We start from the raw sequence: 23,530 nt of genomic DNA, 5'->3' as shown, positions 1-23,530 counted from the left end.
CATAAAAATGCTGATATTTTTAATAATTTGTGTTGGATAAGACGGGAATAGGCAATTACGACGAAGCAGCAACATACCCTAAGAATCAAACTCAATTCTGAAATCCAGTCTTAAAAATTAGGTAGAGCAGTAATACATAAATGATGCGTCACAATCTAATCTACGACTCGATCGGGAATCAAACTCGATGTCATTACCATGAAAGTTAAATGACCGACAACACTAACCACAGAACCACAACGAAAACATCACATTAAAAAGACTAATATCTCTTTCTTGAGCCCATACAAACGGTGTGCAATACCGCACTTCTTGCCACAAAAGTGGAAGCTAAATTTAAATGTATAAGCGCGAGCTTGCCTACACACTAACATTCGCTAACCGTCTTTAGACGTTACTCTTCTTTATCGATAGACTTCACGGCCGGCTGTTAGAGTACAGGACAGTTACGGGGCTAGTGCAGCAATCCTACTGACTCTATCTAGCAGCACCGCCTAGTCTCTCAATTTTTGGAGGAGTTATCAGTCTTCCTGAAGAAAGTTTTTGGCCCCGGCTGCCCACAAGCATTAGATGCTCACCCTCAGTTACAAGCTTAAAAAATTTTATCCACTTTCACAAAAAGTGAAATAGCTCAAAACATGCGTATTTTTACACACTATTTTGAGTAACTCTTACTCCTTTTAAGAGTTCAAAGCAGAAGCTCATTTAGTCATTTATTGAGCAATATTTACTCAAAAATGAGGACCATTTCACCCAAAACTGTACTAAAACTGTAACGCCAGCTGTGGGTAATGGAGTCTCTTTCGATTTTGTCTTCCTTTTGGAAAATTTTCGTATACAAGGGAATAACAGCAATACGAGTAGAACGCTTGCGCCTTTCGCTGCTATAAGCTTTCGTGGGCAACCTTGTTAAGGCGGTCGGTATTGAACACTTTTAATGAAAACCGGTATTTTGGTATTAGCACAGACAAACAGACATAACACTCGTTTTCCATTCATCGTACCGATAAAACCGTCATTTCAAATTTGGGCTTAGTTGGGAATGTCTCCATTTTGGTCAAAGTGGCGCTTTTAGATGAAAGAAGGGGAATTCCCCACAAAAAATACTTGCTACTTTGAGGGACACCCATATTGCTATTTGATATTTGGGAATGTCGATCATAGATGGTGCTAGTGTTCAGGCTAAATGTGAGGTACGATAATTTTTGTTGATTTTTCTTCCAAGCGTTATGTCTGTTTGTCTGTGGTATTAGTGTAGAAAATACCGATAGTGTGAAATTTTCCTTAACTAACGAAAATGTTGATGTTTTCCAGTTTGCTAATGATTACTTAGCACAATATAATTTCAGCAAACACAACCTGCTTAGCGATAAATCTCGCACAACAGCACGTCAAATGTCGTGGTTAGAAATTTTCCTTCCATCTCGATAAAAATTGTCCGATGTAAGTGAATCTTTTGTTTATGTCTTTCGGATGTTGTCCCAATATTTCTTACATGGTTTCTTTTGTGGTAGGAAAATTCACCTTTGATCATTTTTAAAGAACATTTTTTGTTTATGTTGCATTCACTGGTGGTAAATTAAGTGCTTTACGTTTCTACAGTTTCTTTTAGAGGTTTTCTTTAATCGAAATACCGGATTATTCTATCATGGCGTCAACTTTTTCATCACCATTCGCAAATACTCCTCTTCTCTGTTATCAATCCCGCTAATCGCAGTCCTAGTCAGTGTTGCAAAACCCACACTCATTTGGTCTAATTTTCTCACACGCGCGCACTCATTCTCACGAACACACCGGCATAAGCATCCCTTTCGGACTCTCGCACTTATTTATTCATGCACTGCAACGAGTTTTTACGAGTGTGTGTTTAGCTAACAGCTGCAGTCGTCGCTCTTGTTCTTCGTTGCAGCCCGATCTGTTAATACCGATTACACGCGACGGCTCGCAGTCCCGCCCGTGAGTAGAATCGTGAGCGAAGATGACGAAGAAAAGTAAAAGTAATGCAAAATTTATATCTCTGTGCGCCACCAGCTTCACGGGCAGCTCACAAGATTCCTCACAAGTTTTTGAACTCGCGAATAAGCTATACAGGAAGACGACGTGAGGATGTGCGTGCGCGATTGTGTGGGTAGCAGAATGTCTGCACACATCAGCGGTGGCTGTTTCTTTTACGCCTGCGTGTGCAGTGTAAGCGTTGTATGCTATGTTTCTCATACTCTTTCGCGTGTGACTAGACATCGTTAACTTCTCGCTCGATTCGCAACATTGGTCCCAGTTAGCCGTTTTCTACTAACAGATTTTTTGACTGCAGAATTGTTTAAGAAAGCGAAAAGATCATTTCGATCGTTTTTCCGCGATTTGCTCTTTGAGAAGATCGAACAGTTTGATTGCAATGCCTGATCATTGAATATCAAGTTGTTCCATTATGAGTTAGACTCAATTTGCCAAATTTGAAGCGAAGATATTCCATAGTGATTGAAATAAGTTTGAGAGCTTCCAATTCGCGACTACGAAGCTACACGATCTCCTTTACTCTTATGAAAGCGCTCATATGTGAGTGTGCGTGAAGAATGGTTCAAAATCTTTCTGTTTCTTGCACTCTTTAACAAATTCCTATCCTTGCTTCACCCATATACGCGATTTTTTTACGCGAATTTCGGAATTGACGCGGTTTTTTACGCGAATTTTGGAATTCACGCAGTTTTTTTACGCGAATTTCGGAATTTAAGCGGTTTTTTACGCGATTTTCGGAATTTACGCGGTTTTGATTTACGCGGAACGTATCTATCGCGTTAAAAGCGACTTGAGTGTAGTAAACTTGCCACCTTACCTTCATATTCGCGAATATTAACCTTTCAAATCAATATTTTCACTCCCTAATTTTTAAGGCCAATTTCAAAGGAGGAGAGGGGAGAAGAGACCAAAACTTAAAAAATTATATGCAATGGCCTTACTAAAGTGATATATGATTATTACGTGCTTGTCCACCTTAAGGGCCAATGCTGCGTCAACGCATCCATCAGCGTCAATTTGACAGTAAACCCATGGGAAAACTATCAGAATAATGCTGACGGACGGTTTGACGCAGCATTCTGTTTGGCCCTTTAATGAACGCATGGCGATGCACATAGAAAACAAAGCCTGGGTGCTAATTCCATTATCGAAATTTGACCTTTTGTTTTTTTATACGACAGATTTTGCAACCAGCTGTTAGAATACAGGACAGTGCGGGGTCAGTGCTACGATCCTGCACATGGATTGCCTATATAAAGGCGTATCGGTCCTTCCATAGTCCGCTTAATACACCCTACAAAAACGAAAGTTTTTGTTGTCAATGTTTTCAATGGATAACCCTTAATAGAAAAGTCATATGCAAAAAACCATGAGAAATCGATTGATGATCGTCTCAACGAGCGGAAATAACAAGAAATTACCCGTTTTGCACCATTAACCCCTAGTTCTGAACTGTTTTAGGAGAATCATTTACCAACCCTGTCTTACTTAAAATTCCATGGCAAATAAAGTAGAAAACTGCTAGAAAACAGAAATCTGAAAAATTGCATTCTCATCTAGGTGTCTGCTATGTCCCATTTTACTCAAGACTTTTGTACATAGCCAACATGCCAATTCGATACTTTCACTAGAGATTTTCAAGAAGGTCTGTTTATACTTCAGGTAAAGTAGTTTAATAGATCGAACGACGATCAAATTTCTCACTGAAGTGTTTAATTTTAATTAAATTTAAATGGCATTGTTTAATTTACTACTTATTGTATTGGAATCTCAGGAAAAATTGCCAACTCTAAAAGTGCTCTAATTTTATTCAAATTTAGTATGTTTGTTCCTTTTCGAGAAATTTTATACCCATATATATTTTATTTTGCACTTAGGGCACCCTCTTCAGAATAAGGGGGCTATAAAAATCGTCGTGCTTTCTGACCATTATTTCTTCAAAACTTCATAATATTCAAACCACTGAACCGAGTTTAATGATTTTGTTCCAATTGAAAGGTATTTCAATAAGTTTTTCAACAAATATGTATACGACTGGAGCTTAAAGTTTTCCAAACAACATTTTTAAAATTGACCCTTTTTTTCTAGAATTTTACAATATTTGTAAGACAAAACAAGCCTAAACCTTCCGTTACATGACACTTCAGGGAAAAATTTGAGCATCGTTCGATTTACTAATTTTTTCAACCCGAACTGACATGCTTTCTTGAAATTCTCTAGGAGAAGTATCAAGTTGGCATTTTTCGTATTATAATACAAAACTCATGATTAAATGAGACAAATCAGACCTAAATGATATTGTAGTGAAAATAAATTGTTCATATTCCCTTTTTATCCTTTAAAAACAGCGGCAATAGAAAGTTCCGATTTTCGACCGATTTGGCTCACTGTGCATTGGTACTTACCTATATATTTCACCAGTATGAATGTTATTCAATATTCATTTCATTTGCACAAATGCTTAGGGGAACTGTGGGTAAGACGGGTAAGACGAACAGGGTGGATAAGATGGACAGGTGATTGATTTTACCAGTTAAATATGTATTAAAATTCATAAATGTTTTGATGGGCATCCAACACTTATGGTATTTCATGATGTCTGAACCTTGCTCAATCATTTAGAACTCTCAGATTGTGACAACGTACTAAAAAACTAAAATTTGGAAGTGCGAATGAAATTTTTATATCTTCGTAATTAAGCTTTATTTATGGTAAAACATAACCCATAACATCAAGTATTTCGATTTAGTTCGTTTTCAAGTGTCGTATGCATTGAAATAAAATAGATTATTTTATTGGACTTAAAATATTGCGAATGCTTTTAAAAAATGTATGTTAATGGGAAGACATGGACAATTGCTAGTGTGGGTAAGACCGTCAGTGAATAGATTGTAATAAAATGGTTAGTAATTTGTCGCACTTATAAACAAAAAGACGCAGGTTATTATGCCTTGCAGCAATTTTACGAGTCCTACGCAAATTCATATTTTATTAATAATAATCTTGTACTTACCAATTACATTGAAAATATGCTTGTCAATCAAGGAAGCGTGCAATGGGGAGGCAATAATGAGAAACTGATGGTTCAAATTGCTAAATTGCAAACATGTGTGGGACAGTCAGAAAATAACCACACTAAAAAATTTCGCGTAGGAGTCTAAATAGGAGGTATCTCCGCAATAATTTGTAGATTTTTTAAATTTCAGTTTTTTGCGTTATTCTTATGCCTTATCACTCAACAGAGCTTGAATTGTTAAAGCACTCACACTAGCGAACACGAACTCCAGTCATAAAATGTGGTGCAGTTTACTCAGTGATCTTGTTGATAGCTCTGACCCAGCTTAGTCAGTATCCTTCGATTAGACGCAACTCTGGATTTAGGAGGATTAGCGAATTGCGGCTCGATAGTGATTTTATTGGCTTCGTACCACTCCACCATTATTTTAGCATAGTGACACGATGCCAAGTCGTGCTAAAGCAAAGGATTATCTAATGGCTTTTCATGAAAGACGGCAATCACTTTGGAAGGCATTCCTTTTGGTACATTTCCCTGTTGATTGTGGCTAATGCTAATACTAATGAACAATTGAATTTTCCTATTGCAAGTGCGATTTGCTTGCCAAACTTTGCTCTCTGGGAGACAGACAGTTTTTTTGTCCTAACGTATTCAGGTGTTGCATTTCTGGCCATTGCAAGGTAGAAAGCCAGTTCTGGAAGTTGTAACTATCAAAGATGTCGTCATCGACATATTGCTACTTGATAATTTGTTCAATAATCGCCCCAAGACTTAGCTTTTCTTTTAGTACTATTATCGACAGTTCTATGATTAAATCGTATAGCGAGACGAACTTCGTCGTCAATTCCTTAGAATTGTCATTACCTAGATGGAGTGTAATTAATACAGCTGTAAAATAATTTCTATCGAAATTCCAGCGCACAAAAAAGTTTTATTTGCTAGTACCTATTGCTTTCAGTACCGCAAAGCATATGCAAAGTTATTCGTGAATATAGTTAGTAAATAAAAATTGACTTTACTCGCATGATTGCGACGACCATCTCGCCGCTTTGACTCCACAAACAGAAAAAGCTCGCTCACTTATTGAGTGTAAGTACGATACACTTGTCATTTGTACTCTTCGTGGTTTTAGTGTCGTGTTTTAGCGTTTCTGTACGGCAAGTGTCCGACCCATTTTATTTTCTAAACTCGGTAAATTCTGTTCGGTAAATGGCGAAAATAGAGTGAATAGTTTTTTTATTTCTATTGAAACAAATCAAATCGTTTGTGATGGCTTCTTAGTTCGAAAGTCGGCTATGCATGATTCAACATTAGCTCAAGTGTTGTTCCACTTGCTGCCAGTCAGTGTCGTGAAGATGCTAAAGCTTCGGAGTGGGTAGTGTTGGTACCCATTCAAGCCGCTGCTGCGATGATTATGATGATTTCTGTTGCTTTCGTTCGCCTGTAATTTAGTAGTAGCGAAGATTGGAAGAGTGTGCATGCAAACACCAAGCATTAATGCTAAAAAGCTTATCGTACTAATGATGATGACGATTTTTAACTGTTGCGATGTCGCCGTCGGAATACATACTAAGCAGTGACAAGTTCTTGAAAAAGTTGTATACATTTAAAAACCGTTTGGTTTGACAGCGTTGCACGGTAGACTGCATTCAGTTGTGAAAAATGAGTTGATATAAAAAAATATTAAAAGAAAACTCTACCACGTTGTGGTTTTAATATATAAATATTTTTATAATTTTTTAACCATATTGTATGAGCGTTGAATAAAGTAAAACTACTCAGTTTTACTTTTTCAGAAGTATTAATGGATTAAGCAGTATTTTTAATTTAGTATACAGTAAACCTATTGAGTTGGTAAATGTTTGAATGTAGATAAAGTAGTATTTGCAATGAAAACTTCATAACAATGATGACGTTTTCCATGCAACGCCAGTATCCACCACAATTAAATTAAGCTCACCGGAAATGTACCACTGAGTGTCACAAAATGTACATAATGAAGTCACTGAATTGTACCTACTCACTGTAGAGATGCAAATTTCTCGTCCAGCTGATTGTAAATACTTTCGTAGACCTTTCGCCCTTCTAATTGCAACTTATCTCTGAGTATGCACAACCAAAAATTAAAATAATATAAGTGTGCTTGTACCATGACGCTCGATATACTCTTGATTGTGCCACATCTATGCGCAAAACCAGTTGTAATATGATGTCAAATAAAAGTCCGGAAGTTAACACAATTTGCTTTGTTTCGGCTTCTCTATTTCATGCATCCGGATATACACCGCAGGGCTACCGGAATCAAAACATGAACATCAACCAGCCTGGACGACAAACAAATCCTCAAGGACCAAATCAACCTTACTACGGTAATCCCAATAAAACGCAGCAGCCGCAACAGCAGATGCCGCAGCAACAACAACAACAGCAACAGCAGCAATCCCAAATGGGCCGCAACTTAAACCAACCGCGACCGACGAATCCCAACCAACCGGTGCCACCTCAAGCGCAACAGCAACGAATGGGTGGCCCAGTGCCTGGTCAACAAATGACACCTCAAACAATGCCCTTTCCACCGCACTTGATAGGAGCATCTAAAAAGCCACGTTACTACATGGCAGTCTACGACTACGATCCAGCAACCATGAGTCCAAATCCGGACGCGTGCGAAGAAGAGTTAGCGTTCAATGAAGGTGATACTATCAAAGTAAGAATGCGGTTCTTCGACATTTCCCACGGATGAGTAACTTTTTTAAACTCTATTTCTAGGTGTACGGAGATAAAGATCCGGACGGTTTCTATTGGGGAGAGCTTCGAGGTCGACAAGGTTTTGTTCCGGAAAATCACGTCCAAGAAATAGAAGATGGTGCTCACGGGGGCGGCGTCGGTCCTTCTGTGCGGGGTATTAGCAGGGATCGATGGGGTGACATATATGCCAACATGCCGGTAAAACGTATGATTGCGCTGTATGATTACGACCCGCAAGAACTAAGTCCCAATGTGGATGCCGAGGTGAGCTCCTAGTATATTTGGATAGAGATTGGATGTGCTTTTAAACCGTGATACAGGTCATAATCGTGACCACTTCTTGTGACTATAATTCAATACCACACATCCTGCATGTTGCATGTTACCTATTATTTATAGACCCATAGAATAATGCACAATTCTAGATTCAATGTGTAGCGAGAGGAAGAAAAACCTCGCAGAAAAAACGGACACTTTTGCAAAGTAGTGGAATACGTTATTAACTTATGTGGCTCTACCCCGATTTCTTTTAACCCTCACTGCAGGTGGAATTAAGTTTCCAAACCGGCGCGGTCATACTGGTGTATGGCGACATGGACGAGGATGGTTTCTATATGGGCGAGCTCGACGGCGTACGAGGCTTGGTGCCATCTAACTTCCTTACTGAGGCACCGGATCAGTACAATAACCAAGGGCCCACTGCAAACAGTCTCGCCCAGCGATCACTGAACAGTGCAGCCAACCGGGGTCGAGGCGCCGGACCCGGGGCACGAGGGCCACCTCCTCCACCAAGGGACAACATGGGCGGCATGGGTGGTTTGAGTCAGCGGGGCCCGCAGCGGAGAGGTACGTTGTTTGCCTCTTTCAGTCTTGATTTATATTTTGTTTTGTTTTTCTACTTCACAACACTTTTACCACTTATTCGAAAGTTGGATTCTCATTTAATTCTTACTTCTCTTATCTTGAATTTATTTTTTTGTTGTTTTTTGTTTTCAATCGTTAACAATTCACTCATTATGTTAATTTTGTCTGTAACTAATACAAAAACTACCAGAAAAAATCCTAAGGACTGGTCTGCAGATATTGTTTGTTTTTGTACTATTAACCTGATTTGCCTAATCGGTTTTCGCAAGTGCAATATTCAATGAGAGATACATTAATTGCACGGCCTAGCAACAATTTACGGTTTCTTCCAGAAGAAACCAAAACAAAGAACTGACCATTTTAATATTTTGTATTAACGTTACAAATACTAGATAAGCTATATCTGCAGATGGCTCAAAATACCTGTTGGCTTATATTGAAAACCATTTTAGTTAAAAAAATTGTGCCTAAACTTCTACTAATTGTTAAAGCACAGATTGGCTTGTTGAATAATTTACCCAAAATTAATCGTTGTATTCTCTTTCTTAATTGGCAACAATTACCACTATTTTCCTGCTCATGTCCCATGTTTACATTATTATTCAGAACAGATTACAATACACTAACAAAATATTGTACCATTCGGCAACCAAATTCCACCACACTACTCACCATCGTTATTTAATTATACTATCGGCAGTGTGCGAACGATAGGCCTTACAAGACAGCGAATCAGATTCTTGTGAAATTAGGCTTTCTGCTTGCTTCTCTATTTAAAATCTTTCCCCAGCACTAAACCCCAGGCACGCACACGTTTATCATGCGATTGAGGTACATTCACTAAAGTTGATCGCAGTGAACATACTACATTTCTCATAACGAAATAATCAAGAAAAAAATTCCCCAAACTACAATTGGTTTCTATACAGTGAGACCAGAAAGTTTTTTTTTAATTGGCGTATTTTAGCACTTTGATGGAAAAATTTATTTGCTTTTGGTTTTATTATATCTTTACTATCAAAATAACTACAGATTTGAAGAAAGAAACAAAATTGCTCCAACTCCGATTGCCGATAGATAGATTCTTGGTCTTTGGTGTATTCACCGTCAATCCAACATTCACTACTTTACATTTCTGTCTAGTTTACCGCTTACCAACCACCCGGAACATCTTTCCGCCAATACCCGCATCGTGCCCGCAGCAGCTGAATTGACTGAATTTATGGAAGATCATGCGCAGCATGTTGAATATTTTTCAAATCTTTTCGTACTCGATAGTATCATAAACGGCATTGAAATCAATGAATGTTGGCTTCAATACCACTTTCACAATATCTGTCACAATAAAAAGATTCGGTCCACCGTCCATCGTCCATTCACAAAATCTACTTGATGTCTTCCTCAAGTCGATCTGAGAAAGCCATTGTAAATGGTGATAACTCGGCAGTTCTCACATCCCTACTTGTTGCTTTTTCGTACATTGGGCAAATCACATCTTCACTCCTCTGAATAACTTCATCTATTGTGGCAACCGTAGTATTTTAATCATTCACCGTACTGGTGTAGACTTTTCTCCTGTTGTTTTGGTATTCCGACTTTGTGCGATTCAGATGTTTATTCTAGTGCTTTTTCTGCCATACGATGACCTCATGTTCGTCCGTCAAGATTCCTCCGTCTTTTTCATGACACGTTTCGGACCGCGGCACAAAGTCTTTGCAGGATACGTTGAGTTTCTTCTTATAGAATTTACGCGTTTCCTAAGTCGATGGCTGCTTTATCGCTATTTCAGCGGTCTCCTAGAATGAATTTTGTTAGCTATCCCTCACCTGGTCGCGTTACCTCACCATGGCGGACGATAGTACTTAATGTTGATTTGCCGGTATATGCTAAACTTTCCAGTAATCGCTTTAATATCATAGAAGGACCAACCTGACCTTTAAGGTCCTAGATAACGGTTCACACGAGTCACACGATGAGTCGTCTTATATGATAGTAATTGTACCCAGCTCGGGTGTACTAATCTGGTAAGAAACATAACCGTCTCTATACGTACGCACTGTGAATTTCTTCTAGTACATCACCTGCAGCGCCTCAAATTTTGGCATCTTTCTTTAATTGACTTGCTTTAATTGACATAGCGTGATGAACAAAATTTCTTGAATGCAGTTGGTTGTGGACTACCGGTCTCTAGTTCCGTGTATTCTCCACCAGATTTCGCTCCGCCTGGTCTAACCTGGTCTAACCATGGCATGTCGTCTTGTTCCTACCGGATTTAAAACCAATACCATCTTTGCAGCATAGGTGTCCTGCATTCTAGCAGCATAGCCTGCCCATCGTATCCGTTCAGTTTTCGCCACTTTTTGAATACTTAGTTATAGAGCTGTTCGAGCTCATGGTTTCTCCGCCTCTGTACTCCGTTCTCCTGTATGCCACCAAAGATCGTTCTTAGCAATCGTCTTTTGAAAACTCCGAGCATTCGCGAGCTTTAACCACGTTTCATGGTCCTAAAGAACAACTGGTCAAATGAACGTCTCATACAGGGTACACTTTGTACCCTGTAGATTAGGCTCAAGCAGTGGCTCGCTTGTACTTTGTTACGTCTAAGTATTTAGATTGGTGTACTGTTCAACCACCGCCACAGATATTCTGCCGGTAACATCCATGTCATCGGCAAAGTACATGAATTGACTAGATAGATTAACCCTTAATGTTGACCATCCGTTCGGTTTATAACACCTTGTAGTGTTATGTTGAACAGCAGACATAAAAAACCATCACCTTCACGAATCCCTCTGTATGATTCAAATGAACTCGACAAGCCACCCGAAATCCTAATACAGCACTGTGTGCCGTCCATCGAAGTTTGAATCAGTTAGCTAAACTAGCAGGGGAAGCCGTCTTCGTCTATGATTTGCCGGAGTTCTTTTCTTCGGTCGATGGTATCATATGCAACGTTGAAGCCAACGAACAAATGGTGCATGGGAATCCGTTCAGTTTCTGGTAGAACTTCCGAGTTTCCTGAGAACGATGCAGCTACTCCAATTCCGCATACCACTGCTCCTCCAAGAAGCGCTTTTTCTTTCGAAAGATCCGGGTTGGCTGCTTCTTCTTGTTTCTGTATCTTTCCACGTTCTGACATGTTGCACTGCGTTCTTCTCACCCGTTACCCTCTTCATTCATCGTCAAACCAATCGTTCCGCTGATTCCGGGCCACATGCCCGATGGAGCTCTCCGCTACACTGCTAATGGCTATTTTGATAGTGTTCCAACAGTACTCGAGAAGGGCTTCGTCCAGCTTGTCTTCTTCCGGCAGCGCAACTTCGAGTGAATGCGCGTAGTCTTTAGCAACGTCTGGTTGTTTCACCCGCGTGAGATTTAACCGAAGCAAATACTTTTGCATCTATGCTGGAACAAGGTACTAATTGCGGCCATATTCTCGGAGGAGGCAAGTCGATAAGTCTTAGGTCCAATTCGTTGGTCAACGGGTGTACGCTAAACCCTCCAAATCACCGGTTTGTATTCCTCCTTGTGGCAGACCTAAGCAATGAAATCCTCGAGACGATCTTGATATCATGTTTAGGGCAGCAGTCGTATTTACGCTCCAACTGTGCGTAGAGGGCAGTGCACGTTGATGATGCTTATGTTGACGATCCGACCCTTGGCTCTGAACCTGCATATTCGAGGATTTATTGGTCTGTACCCAACTCATGTGTGTTGCTACAGTTCTGATAGATGGTATGTCCATCTCTGAACGTACGTACAGTCGAGGCCTTCTAGCACACCTCCTGCAGTGCTACAACGTCGAACTTGCGGCTCTTCAATACATCAGAGAGCACCCGAGCACTGCATCCTTAGAAGTTGAGAGATCGGCCGTTCCACGTCCCGAGTTTCTAATCCGTAGTCTATTTTCGTCGCATGGGTCTAGTTCCATTGTTCCAGTCCGAATTGCTGTGTTCATCGTTCATTGTTATTAATTTTTCATGATAACGGCTTGCCAGGCTTACGGCACCAACCCTCTGGCTCGCTAGAGCAAGAGAGCCCTTCTTCGCTGACAACATACAACCTTGGCTTCCACTGGTTACCCGATCGTCAGCAAAGTTGCTGAACTGGCAACACGAGGGGATCCATTTAGAGTTGCTGAATAAGAGGTTGTTAGCCACTAAGGGTCTAAAGTGACCCCGTTGGCTTTATACCACTCCAGGACATGCCTTGAATAGTAACACAAAGCTAGAACTGGTCAGAAGATCGTAGACTTGGACAGACTCGACGTTTTGGCCACATCCCTGACCAAAGCATTCGGATTCCGCTTGAACGTTTTCATGATACGCTTGTGATTCTGATCACTAATAATAGAACGTCCACGACTCACCATTGACTGCACGATTCCGAGTTGTTTTCCGATGTCCCGATGAGAGAGTTGAGGATTTTCCATGTGCTTGCGCAAAATCAATTCGCAATGTTGCTTTTCGAGTTACGCCATTTTTTCAAATTTTCGAAAAACTGCGATAAAAATACAGTGTAAAAATATACTCTAAACTACTTCTACACAAATTTTCAAGAGAAAATACCTAATGGGTAATTTTCTACAGCGATGTGGGACACCCTTTATAGTTTTGCCGGGAGTAGGTCCTTTCAAACAGTCCTTTCCAACTTTAGTCGCTCGATTTCTCCCCGGATCTCCTAGAGGTCGGGAAATTCGGGAAAATAAGAGCATCTATAGGCAATCATAGTTGAGCAATTTTGTACTCTAAAAAATAAAAACTAATGATTATAAAGAATTTTAAATGACAATTTTGATAATAGCTGTTTGAGTAACCATAAAATTATTATTTCAAGCTAGCTTCAACATACCACCAAATTTATATTTGTAAAAATTATTTTATTTATTGCGACATTTTTCAATAGCGACAATCCTTGCCGTGTCACTATAGTGCCTCGACCTTTGTCGTAATTTTACCATGCCCTTCAACACTAAACTAAAAATCGTCCCGAAAGCTATATATTTCAAGATTGGGTATTTTGCCAAATTCCAACGAACAAAAATTATTTCCTCGATGTTAACTAAAATTCGACATCATAGCCTCTCGTACATGTTCGTCATTATATGAGAAGCTTGTTATTGACCCAGTCTTGATTTATGTAGTACTCGCAATAACCAAAACTACCCTTATTGTACATAATTTACTCTTTTACTCTTCTTAACTTTTGGCATGCTTTAAAAATTATTTGAAAACACAATCACGCGCAGAAAAGGAAGCAGCAAGCAAATGTTACGATATTTAAGGAAACCCCTAAATATTTTATAATTTCCTGCTTTACGAATCGAGCTGCGGATAAAAACCAAATGGCTCGATTCGGTTTGTTGTTAAACTCCTTTGTTAACTATTTGGCCTACTAATTGAAACTGAACATTTCCCACAGCATAAGTATAATACGTAACAATGGATGTAGATAACAAACCAATTCACTCCTGCTGGAACTCATGCATTTCGAAATTGATTATCACCCAAAAATCACAAAACACTAAGCATTTTTCATTTTTGTGGCATCATCATTTTTTTCTATTTTATTTTTGTCTGTCAATGTTGTTACGGTTTATCTAATCTAATCTAATAATCGGGTAAACTTTTTAAGTTTGCAAAACATATGAGTTACTAATTAAATGCATTATTATTATTATTAGACATAATAACGCTTCGAATGCGTTCCTAATCTTTCGTTTACTTTAAGATGGTTGAGCCGAAAACGCTTTAAATGTTCAGTGTGTCCGCACCACTCGGAAACCCTTTATATATCTCTTCTTCTTATATGTATTAGTTTTTCTTTAAAAGTTTCTGGAAAATTCATGTTATTTTTCTTTTTAGTTTTGTAAAGTTTTAATTTTAAAGCCATCATATATTTTTGCAAAATCTAACCTAACGAATGTACGAATGGTACGAAGGCAAGTCGAACGGCACGAGTAGAGGGAAGTTGGTACATACGTAAGGCGCCATGTAACCTACGAGTTTCAAGTCAATCAAACCCTTCCCAAAAGCACTTACTGTATCAGAAGTAATAGTCATATGTACTCAGCACCATATTAAATGTGAATGTGGCCATGTTTTATGCGTGTCAGTCTTTCCTGAAAAGTTTGGCGTGCCATCGTCTGTATCAATTTCCGAATGTCCGCAAGCATTAAGCGAAATTACCGATCCGCCACTCGATTTGCCTGCCGATTATCCGATGCGTTCGTGTTCTGCTCTGCTGTGGTAAATGTCAAGTCTTCATGTTGTTTGTTGCTAGATGCTCGCCCTTCTTCCCCTACACTGTTAGACAACACGGGCCACCCTGCCCCCGATCACCAAACGCAGGTAACTACTGAAGAAAAACATCGCAAATTACATAAATTCTGAATTTCAACTAACGATACGCACTTGCTTAACAAAAAAAAAACCTTAAACAACCACATATTCCAGTGAAATGTAACATTCGCGTGTAAACGATTGATTGAAATTCACTATTTTATTCGAAGATTCGTTCAACTTATTTATACACACCCACCTGCCCACTGTTTTGAAAAGTAAAACAAGTTATCTATTTTCAACCAATAGATCAGTATTCATTAGTTTCCCTATTTCAAACAACAAGTTTGTCAAGATTCAGTTATATTTGATCCTGTTCGAACGCAATAGTTTGTATATTCATTTTAACGTTTGTTTCATTCACTTTTTGTCGTTTTGGTCTAGTTGGTTCAATTGTCGTTCAAAAAAGCTTCTCTTTGTTAACTAATTATGATCACAATGTTCGTTCGATAGGGTGACTTAGGAAATTGATATATATTCGTGAAATCCGTTATCAGTTCCCTGCTAGGATCCATTTTAAATCGAAAAATAATAAACTTTGAACGTTGAAAAATCGTATCTCATCAGTAAAACTAGTTTATTTTGAAACATCTTCGTTTTTAAGTTGCATTCCTCTTTGATATGCTTTTGTTAGTCAACAATTTAGCTATCGCCACTTTTTTAAAAGTCGTTCATTCTTTTCACGAACCTGCATCCAATAATGCCATTATATCTTTCGACGATTTTATTTTTATTGTTTTGTTGTTCTGTTGCAAGTAGTACAGTTCTACATTTTGAAGATAAGTTAAATGGCTAAAACTTTGATGTTTTTTTTATAAACGGAGTGAGATTTTGGTAAATATTAAGTATTTTCCACGTCGAGTTTTGTAAAACTGCGATTATGAAAAGTCAGTTCAAAAACTGATCAACCGTGTTCTCATGGATCCTACTCTATCATTAGGTGTCATTGTTTTTAGATATCACTAGGTATTTAGCAGCATTCGATTTAACAGTTGTATTTGATTGTGGCGAATTACTTTTAAACTATTTACAAAAGCCTGTTAACCGATTCACACTACACTGGTTGTAAATGTATGAAAATGTCCTAGTATAGTAAACCGGAATTGGCAAGCGCTTCTGTTCAAAAATTAGTATTTCTATTTACAAAGACAAATTTCTACGTTTACTCCACTCATTTATATTTCTGCATGACATATAGTTGTTGGATACCTATAGCTGACTAGTGTTTGGTTCAATTTTCTAGAATTCCTATGATTGTGCTGTAAATTGTACTATCTCTCGAACGCATAGCATTTTTTACATTATATCGTTTGCTGCGAAATAACATTAATATCGCTAGCTTCGATAAATAATATCTATTGTTTTTCTCTAATTGACAAGGATTACCCCAGTAAACATAATCGAAATATTTCGTTTTATATACAGTAATTTGCTACAATCAAAAGTAATTCATAGATAACAGTGTGGGTGAATTATTTTCAGTCATTCTCAAGTTGCTTTGTGTAAGCAATTTGTCATATCCACGGCTTCCTCTGATATTATGTATACATTTGATAAGATGTATCATAAAAACTTTATTTATCAAGTTCATTCTCAACAAAATGTTTTACCCGAGAATACAATAATGCATACAATTCAATATCTGTGCGTATGAAAAAGACTGTCTACGAAAAAGTTCATCATTGGTCATAAATACGATTGGGAGGTACAGCAGTCCCTCGTATAAAGTGGTTTCGATTAAGAACGCTTCCAATAAGGACAGTCTCGAGTGATTCCATTAACGGGAAACTAGCAGTCATTAACTTTTCGTCGGAAAGCCCAATTTCGAAAGCAGTTTTTGGGCACAAAACAAGGGTTCTGTATTTAAAAATATATTCACTGCATTCTTTTTGCCAATCTGAACATAGCGAATATATTTTTTTTGTAAGCCAGAAGGGCATTGGGTAGCGAATATATACCAACAGCGAATAATATACCGCATAGAACGTTGCGGTCTTCGGAAAAGTTATTCACATGATTGCCACCTTCAAGAAAGGATGGAAAAAAGTACAGAATTGTCTCACTACGTGGCGCTAGCGTGTATGTAATCTTCTTATGCAGGCTGTATCTACGCTTTAGAATTTTTCATTGCTCGCATCAAACTTGCAAGACACAAAAAATATACTGCAGTACGAGATAGCTGAATTGATATAAGAAAATATGTGATAAAAATACAACAATTTTCTATGATTATGGCATTACGAATTTTTTATTAAGTTTTGGGCATCGACGAAACAAATGAATTTTAAGCATTTTTACTTCAGCTTTAAACGTGGCATGCGAAAACCGATAACCTCTTTAGGAGAGGGGGGGGGGGGGCTTCCATACAAATAAAATACAAATTTCCTCATAACTCCAAAACTAATCAAGCAAAAGAAATCAAATGTGGCATGTGGGGGTTTTTGGAGGTAAGAATTCTTTGTATGGTATACTGAGACCCCTTCCCCTTCTAAGAGGGGGGGCACCCATACAAATGAAATACAAATTTCCTTATAACTCGAGGACTAATTAAGCAAATGGAACCAACTTTGACATGTAGGAGTTTTAGAAGGTAGGAATTTTTTCTATGGTGTACTGGGAACCATCCGTCTTTTAACAGGGGGGGCTCCTATACAAATGAAACACAAATTTCCTCATAACTCGAAAACTAATCAAGCAAATGGAACCAAATTAGGCATGTGGCGGTTTTTGGAGGCACGAATTTATTTTGTGATGGTTCACCCCTGTGCTAGGAGAATTCGGAGCAAAAGACTATGAATCGACGCCGCTAACTTATGTGCCTGTTGCCTTACGTGCCTGTCAAAAGAGAAGGACATTCGAATGGCACGTCATATTTGCGATGAACGTGCTTTGGCTTTAATGCTATTTGTAGCCATCTAATAACATCGAAACAAAAGACCACAATCGAATTAAAGTAAGGTTATTCAAACATGTCAAGCTACGCATAATCATATTTAATACAATAATCTGTGGGCTGGTCATTCATTACTATTTCAACCTTTATAATGCACATCTCTATGTCTCAATTCAAAGCCACCATTGCATTCAAAGAAGAATTGAATCTGAATATTTCGCTCTTCTCTTTTAAACCTTCACTTAAACAATGGCACTCATGGGGGGCTCCGTAGCCGCAAGGTTAATGAGTCTGCTTTGACAAGTGAGTGGTCGTGGGTTCGAATCTTAGTAGAATCAAGCCATTCGATGTCAAGTGACTTTAGCATGGGTTTATTTTCAGGCCCCTCCATTTACCCTGCCTTCGTGCTGAATTCTATATTTACTCTCTGAAGCCACTTGACAGTGCAAATGTCCCTCCTATAGTTAAGTGTACTGATCAGAGGTACGAATGAGTCCTCGCCAGGGACGGCTATAATATGGGATAGTACTGGCAGCGAGGAATAAGTGGGTAAAGTATAGATCAAGCTTTGAAGGAAGGGTAAACCCAATACACACAAGCACACATAAAATTTATTAAGCATATCGCTCACTCAATAGCGATTATAGCAAAAAGAAATGCAGTGCAGGTTATACAGCAAACACCCGGGCGATATCACAATAGATCAGCTATACTGGTCGCAGTGATGAGTCCACACATGGAAAAAAATGGCACTCACAGATTCTCATAAACATACATATGCTAGAAATGCAGTTTACATTAGTCTTTGATCTAATGATCTGATAGAGTTCTACGTCACCCTTTCGTACAACCTTTAGGGCTGTATACCTGTAGTTCTTTCCATCCCTTCTTGCAGATGGCCTTGTCTTGTCATATGAATAACTTTCCCGGAGACCACAACTCGCTAGATAGTCAGCAGCGCAAGATACAGCCGGCATAAGACGAGTACATATACGCTAGCGCCACATAGTTAGACAATTCGAAAATACTTCAACCCAACGAAAAACTTTTGATCTACTGAACAACTTTGTCGAAGATACTAACGTTTTATACGGTCAGGATCACGAGATATTCCATGTTGGAACCAATTAAGTCAATTCCCATATGCTATCTAGACTGCATTAAGACGGTTTCCATTAACGCGGTCCCTATTAGCGTTCTTATTGGGGGGATTGCTGTATCCAAGAACCAGTCATAGTGAATAGACAAATTAGGGAAAAAACGTTTTCGATGCTAACAACGAAAACAATGGTAAGCCAATTATGTTCCAATGACAACGTAGTCAAAAGATTTCAATATCATCTAATAACATCGAAACAAATTTTACAATTTCATTGTAAGATATAGAAGTGTTCCCAATACGTACCATTTGGCTAACCTATACTTTATTACAGTTCTCAGCACTCGTCTTTCAAAAACTTCGTGTATTCGCGCTTTAGTCTTGTGTACTGGTTAGTCATCACCACAGTTGGTCTGCCGACAAAGCCAGCAAAGCAGACGGATTGACTATATTTTGTTGAAGATCGTGCCCTACGTGTTGATATCCGCTCGGTTCACAACACCTTGTAGCGCTATGTTGAACAACAGTAATGCGAGACCATAACCTTGACAAGCCCTCTGTGTAATTCGAATAAACTTGACAATCCACCTGAAATCTGAATACAGCACTATGTACCATCCATCGTAGATTTAATCAATTTGATGAGCTTCCTGGTGAAGCTGTTCTCGTCCATGATTTACCATAGCTTTTTCCGGTCGATGGTATCATATGCGGCATTGAAATCAACGAACAAATGGTGCGCGGGAACTTTGTATTCACTTTGATTTGTTGTAGACCGACCTTCGACGAAGCCAGCTTGATAAGTTCCCACAAATCTGTTCGCAATTAGTGACAGTCGGCGGAAAATGATTTGAGACAGCACTCTATAGGCGGCATTGAGATCGGGTAGATACCGCATCTTTCCACTCATACGGTAGCTGTTCCGTATCCCAAATTCTAACAATTAGCCGGTACATACAAACGGTCAGCTTTTCTGGTCCCATTTTAATAAGCTCAGCTCCGATGCCATCTTTCCCAGCTTTTCTTGTTGTTCTTTAGCTGCATGATGGCCTCCTTAACTTCCCTTATCGTTGGGGTTGGCAACTCTTCTTCGTTTGTTGCATCTTCGAAATCGCTTTCCCCGCCGCCATGGTTCTCCGCCTAGATGCCATTCAGGTGCTCGTCTAAGTGATGCTTCTACCTATTGGTCACCTCACGATCGTCCGTCAGAATACTGCCATTGTTATCCCGACACATTTCGACTCGCGGCACAAAACGCGCGATCCGTTCAGTTTCGGTATAACTTTTACGTTTCCTGAGAACGATGCTGCCGCTCCAACTCTGCATATTCCTGCTTTTCCAGGTAGCGCGTTTTTCTCTCGGAAGGTTTGGTTTCGCTGCTTTTTTTCTGTTTTACTCCTACATTAATCGTCAAACCAATCATTCCGCTGATTTCGGGCCACAGGCTCATCCTCTTCCGGCAGCGCAACTTCGAGTGACTGCGCGTAGTTTGCGGCGACGTCTGGCTGCTTTAGCTGCACGAGCTCTAACCGAGGCGCATCTTAACCATCACTAGGTAGTGGTCGAAGTCAGCGTTAGTGCTTCGATTCGATCTGACGTCGATAATGTCTGAGAAGTACCGATCGTCAATCAAAACGTGGTCGATCTGTGGTTCTGTTTGATTTGGTGATCTCCAAGTGTAGGACCTTGTGTAAAATTCTGTGCTGGTAAAGGTACTACGTACGTCCATTTTCTTAGAGGCGGCAAAGCCGACAAGTCTTAGGCCCATTTCGTTGATCAGCTGTTGTGCGCTGGCCTCCTCCTGGCCGACCTGGACATTGAAATCCCCGATGACGATCTTGATATCATGTTTTGGGCAATGGTCGTATTCACTCTCCAACTGCGCGTTGAATTCCTCCTTGTCGTCAACGGTACTTCTGAGGTGAGGGCTGTGCACGTTGATGATGCTTGTATTGAAGAACCGGCCCTCGATTCTCATCCTGAACATTCAAGGATTGATTGGCCCCCACCCAATCACCCGTTTCCGCATCTCACCCGTCACTATGAAAGCTGTACCCAGCTCGTGTGTGTTGCCGTAGCTGTGGTAGATGGTATGTCCATCTCTGAACGTACGTACCGTACCGTAGAGTTGTTCTAGTACACCTCTTACAGCACTACGACGTCGATCTTGCGGCTCTTCAATACGTCGGAGAGCACTTGAGTGCTTCCTTGGGAGTTGAGAGATCGGCAGCTCCCCGTCCCGAAGTTCTAAAACCCATAATCCTTTTCCGTCCCGTGGGTCTATTCCGATTGTTCCAGTAAGAATTTCCTTGTTCTTCGTTCTGTGCTTTAGTATTTTTCGTGGTAGCGGCTTGCAAAGCCTGCTACACCAACCCCGCGTTTCGCCGGAGGGCCAACGAAGCTCAAAAGAGCCCTCCTTCCCTGTCGGCATACGATCTTCGCTTCCACCGGGGTTGGTTAACCAATCTCCACCAAGGTTGCTCGTATCCCAGTTGGTACCACGAGGAGGTAGGGATAGAAGTTACTGAATAAGAGGCTATGAATCACTGTAGGGTCTATTTTATGCCTACAGGTGCACAAGGCACCGACGGTACGCATTATTCAGCCGTTTAGCAGCCAAGGAATGCGACCGTTTATGTCCCTAATAAAGATGTCATGATGCGAGCAACTGTCGCAGACATCCTCCAAGTGAGTGTAGAACAGTTTCTTTGCGTCATCGTGTCCTCTTTCGTATAGGTAGTGTGCGTTAATGATGCTGTAGTTCCAGAGTTCCCTACCGCCTGCCACTTGAACACACGATTTTGCTTCTTCCCTAGCGCAATTAAGTCAATACCGACTTGATTGTTGTACAACCCTTCTGTTAGTGCTGCATCGTACCTAGTCAACTTTCTGCTATAATTCCTGCAGTACTACAACATCGAAGCGACGATACCAGAGCCAATATTACTCGATCTACTGTTATTCCGAATATTCAGCCATCTACATTATTATGTTACGAATTTCCAGTGGTCTTTCTTAATTCACCTAGGTCCTTGCCGAATGTTCTAATCTCTCCTTGATTTTCGTGAGGTGATTTGTTCTAAAATAAGAATACTGTCTGAGATGCAGCTGGACAGCAATTTCTAGAGTACAGACATTGTTTGGGTCTCTATCCTTGGAGAATAGTTGCACCGAGTTTTGCGATTTAAACGTCTACAGCGGCATCGACTCATGTGGAAGCTCTTGTTGTAGGAGAGAACTTTGAAGAGCCAACTTTGCAACTTTCGGTGTTATGTAGTTCCTGACGCTTATCCGAACTAATTCAGTGCATTTGCGCCTGATTTCAAAATTTTGAGGTTATTTGCTTTCCTCAGGCTTCATTCAGTTCCTTGTAGCTGGGTTGTAACTCTGTAAAATCCACACTGAACAATATGAGAGTGGAACACTATTATCTTAACTGCTAAATTGGATTTAGTTGCCCAGAAGGTTCCCTCCTTGACAACTTTTGGCGTGCAATATAGCGTGACAGATTCAACTCTTAAAACCCTTGTACATATATTTAACAATAGTTGTGTATGTTTCTCAAGATCTCTCTTTATCCTCCATAAAGCAAAGTTCTTTAATATTGAAGTGTCAATCAGCGTCATTCTTTATATTTTTTTCCATAGGCAGGCATGCTTCTGGTAGTTATACCGCGGATCCCCGCTAATTTGAACGCTTCCTTATGCAAACTAACGGGGTTAGTTTGTAATTTGAACAACGGGCAACTTATAGATGCTAAAACTTGTATGAACTGGCCGCCCGGCTCTATGTTATTGTTTCGATGGTTTAATTTAGCTGGCAGTTATAAGTAGCGATTATTTCGTTTTATGATCGAGTTTTTATCAGAATCGTTGGGAAAACGGAATTTGTTACAGCTTAATCACGCTAGATCAGTACAAACAAATTGCAATTATTGATATTGTCTTCACAAGCAAATGATGTCAGGTTGACTGTGACATTTTAATTGGCGGGATTCAAATTTAAAAAATGTTTAGATTGAAAACGGTCAAACGAACGGGGGTCCACGGTATTATATTTTAATCTTCAATGAGCTGTCATCTGTATTCGAGATTATTTGAATAGCAACTTATTCAACCTATTTAATGACTATTGTCCAGGCCATAAACGCCTGATAAGATATACAACAAACATGTATGCTAATGTTTCACGAAGCTTTGATCTCTGGATAGAATAAATAAATTTAAGTTGCATCAAATAAATTTGGACTGCTTTAGAACAGAGCGTAAATGTGTTTAAAATTTAGAATTAAATTTAACAAAAATTATGCAAACCAATACCAGAATCAACATGCACATACTTATTCAAACTGGGATTAATTATCTTTTGTAAATGATTTATGTCTATATTCTACACCTTTACAATCAATCGGATAAATGAAATAGATAGAAAAAACCTTGACAAACTACCCCACAAACCATAAATTTCAAATACATTTATTCAACTCAACCAGAAAGCCAGTGTGATTTGAAAATTTTAGTTCGAAAAATGCTTTACAACAATCTTTTTACAATAAT

At 39.4% G+C, this 23,530-nt stretch overlaps 1 protein-coding gene across 1 annotated transcript in view; it reads left to right on the top strand.

Moving 5' to 3' along the window:
• Positions 1-23,530, top strand: part of LOC128743662 (uncharacterized) — a 137,961-nt gene that overhangs the window by 97,369 nt on the left and 17,062 nt on the right. The window contains exons 16-19 of the mRNA XM_053840281.1: positions 7,320-7,736; positions 7,799-8,041; positions 8,323-8,623; positions 14,924-14,991. Of these exons, the coding sequence (XP_053696256.1) occupies positions 7,320-7,736; positions 7,799-8,041; positions 8,323-8,623; positions 14,924-14,991 (1,029 nt within the window). The remainder of the gene's footprint in view (positions 1-7,319; positions 7,737-7,798; positions 8,042-8,322; positions 8,624-14,923; positions 14,992-23,530) is intronic.

The sequence above is a fragment of the Sabethes cyaneus genome, chromosome 3 (genome assembly GCF_943734655.1).
Source record: "Sabethes cyaneus chromosome 3, idSabCyanKW18_F2, whole genome shotgun sequence".
NCBI lineage: Eukaryota > Metazoa > Arthropoda > Insecta > Diptera > Culicidae > Sabethes > Sabethes cyaneus.
Note: the sequence above shows the minus strand (reverse complement) of the source record. Positions and strands in the feature narration are given on the sequence as shown.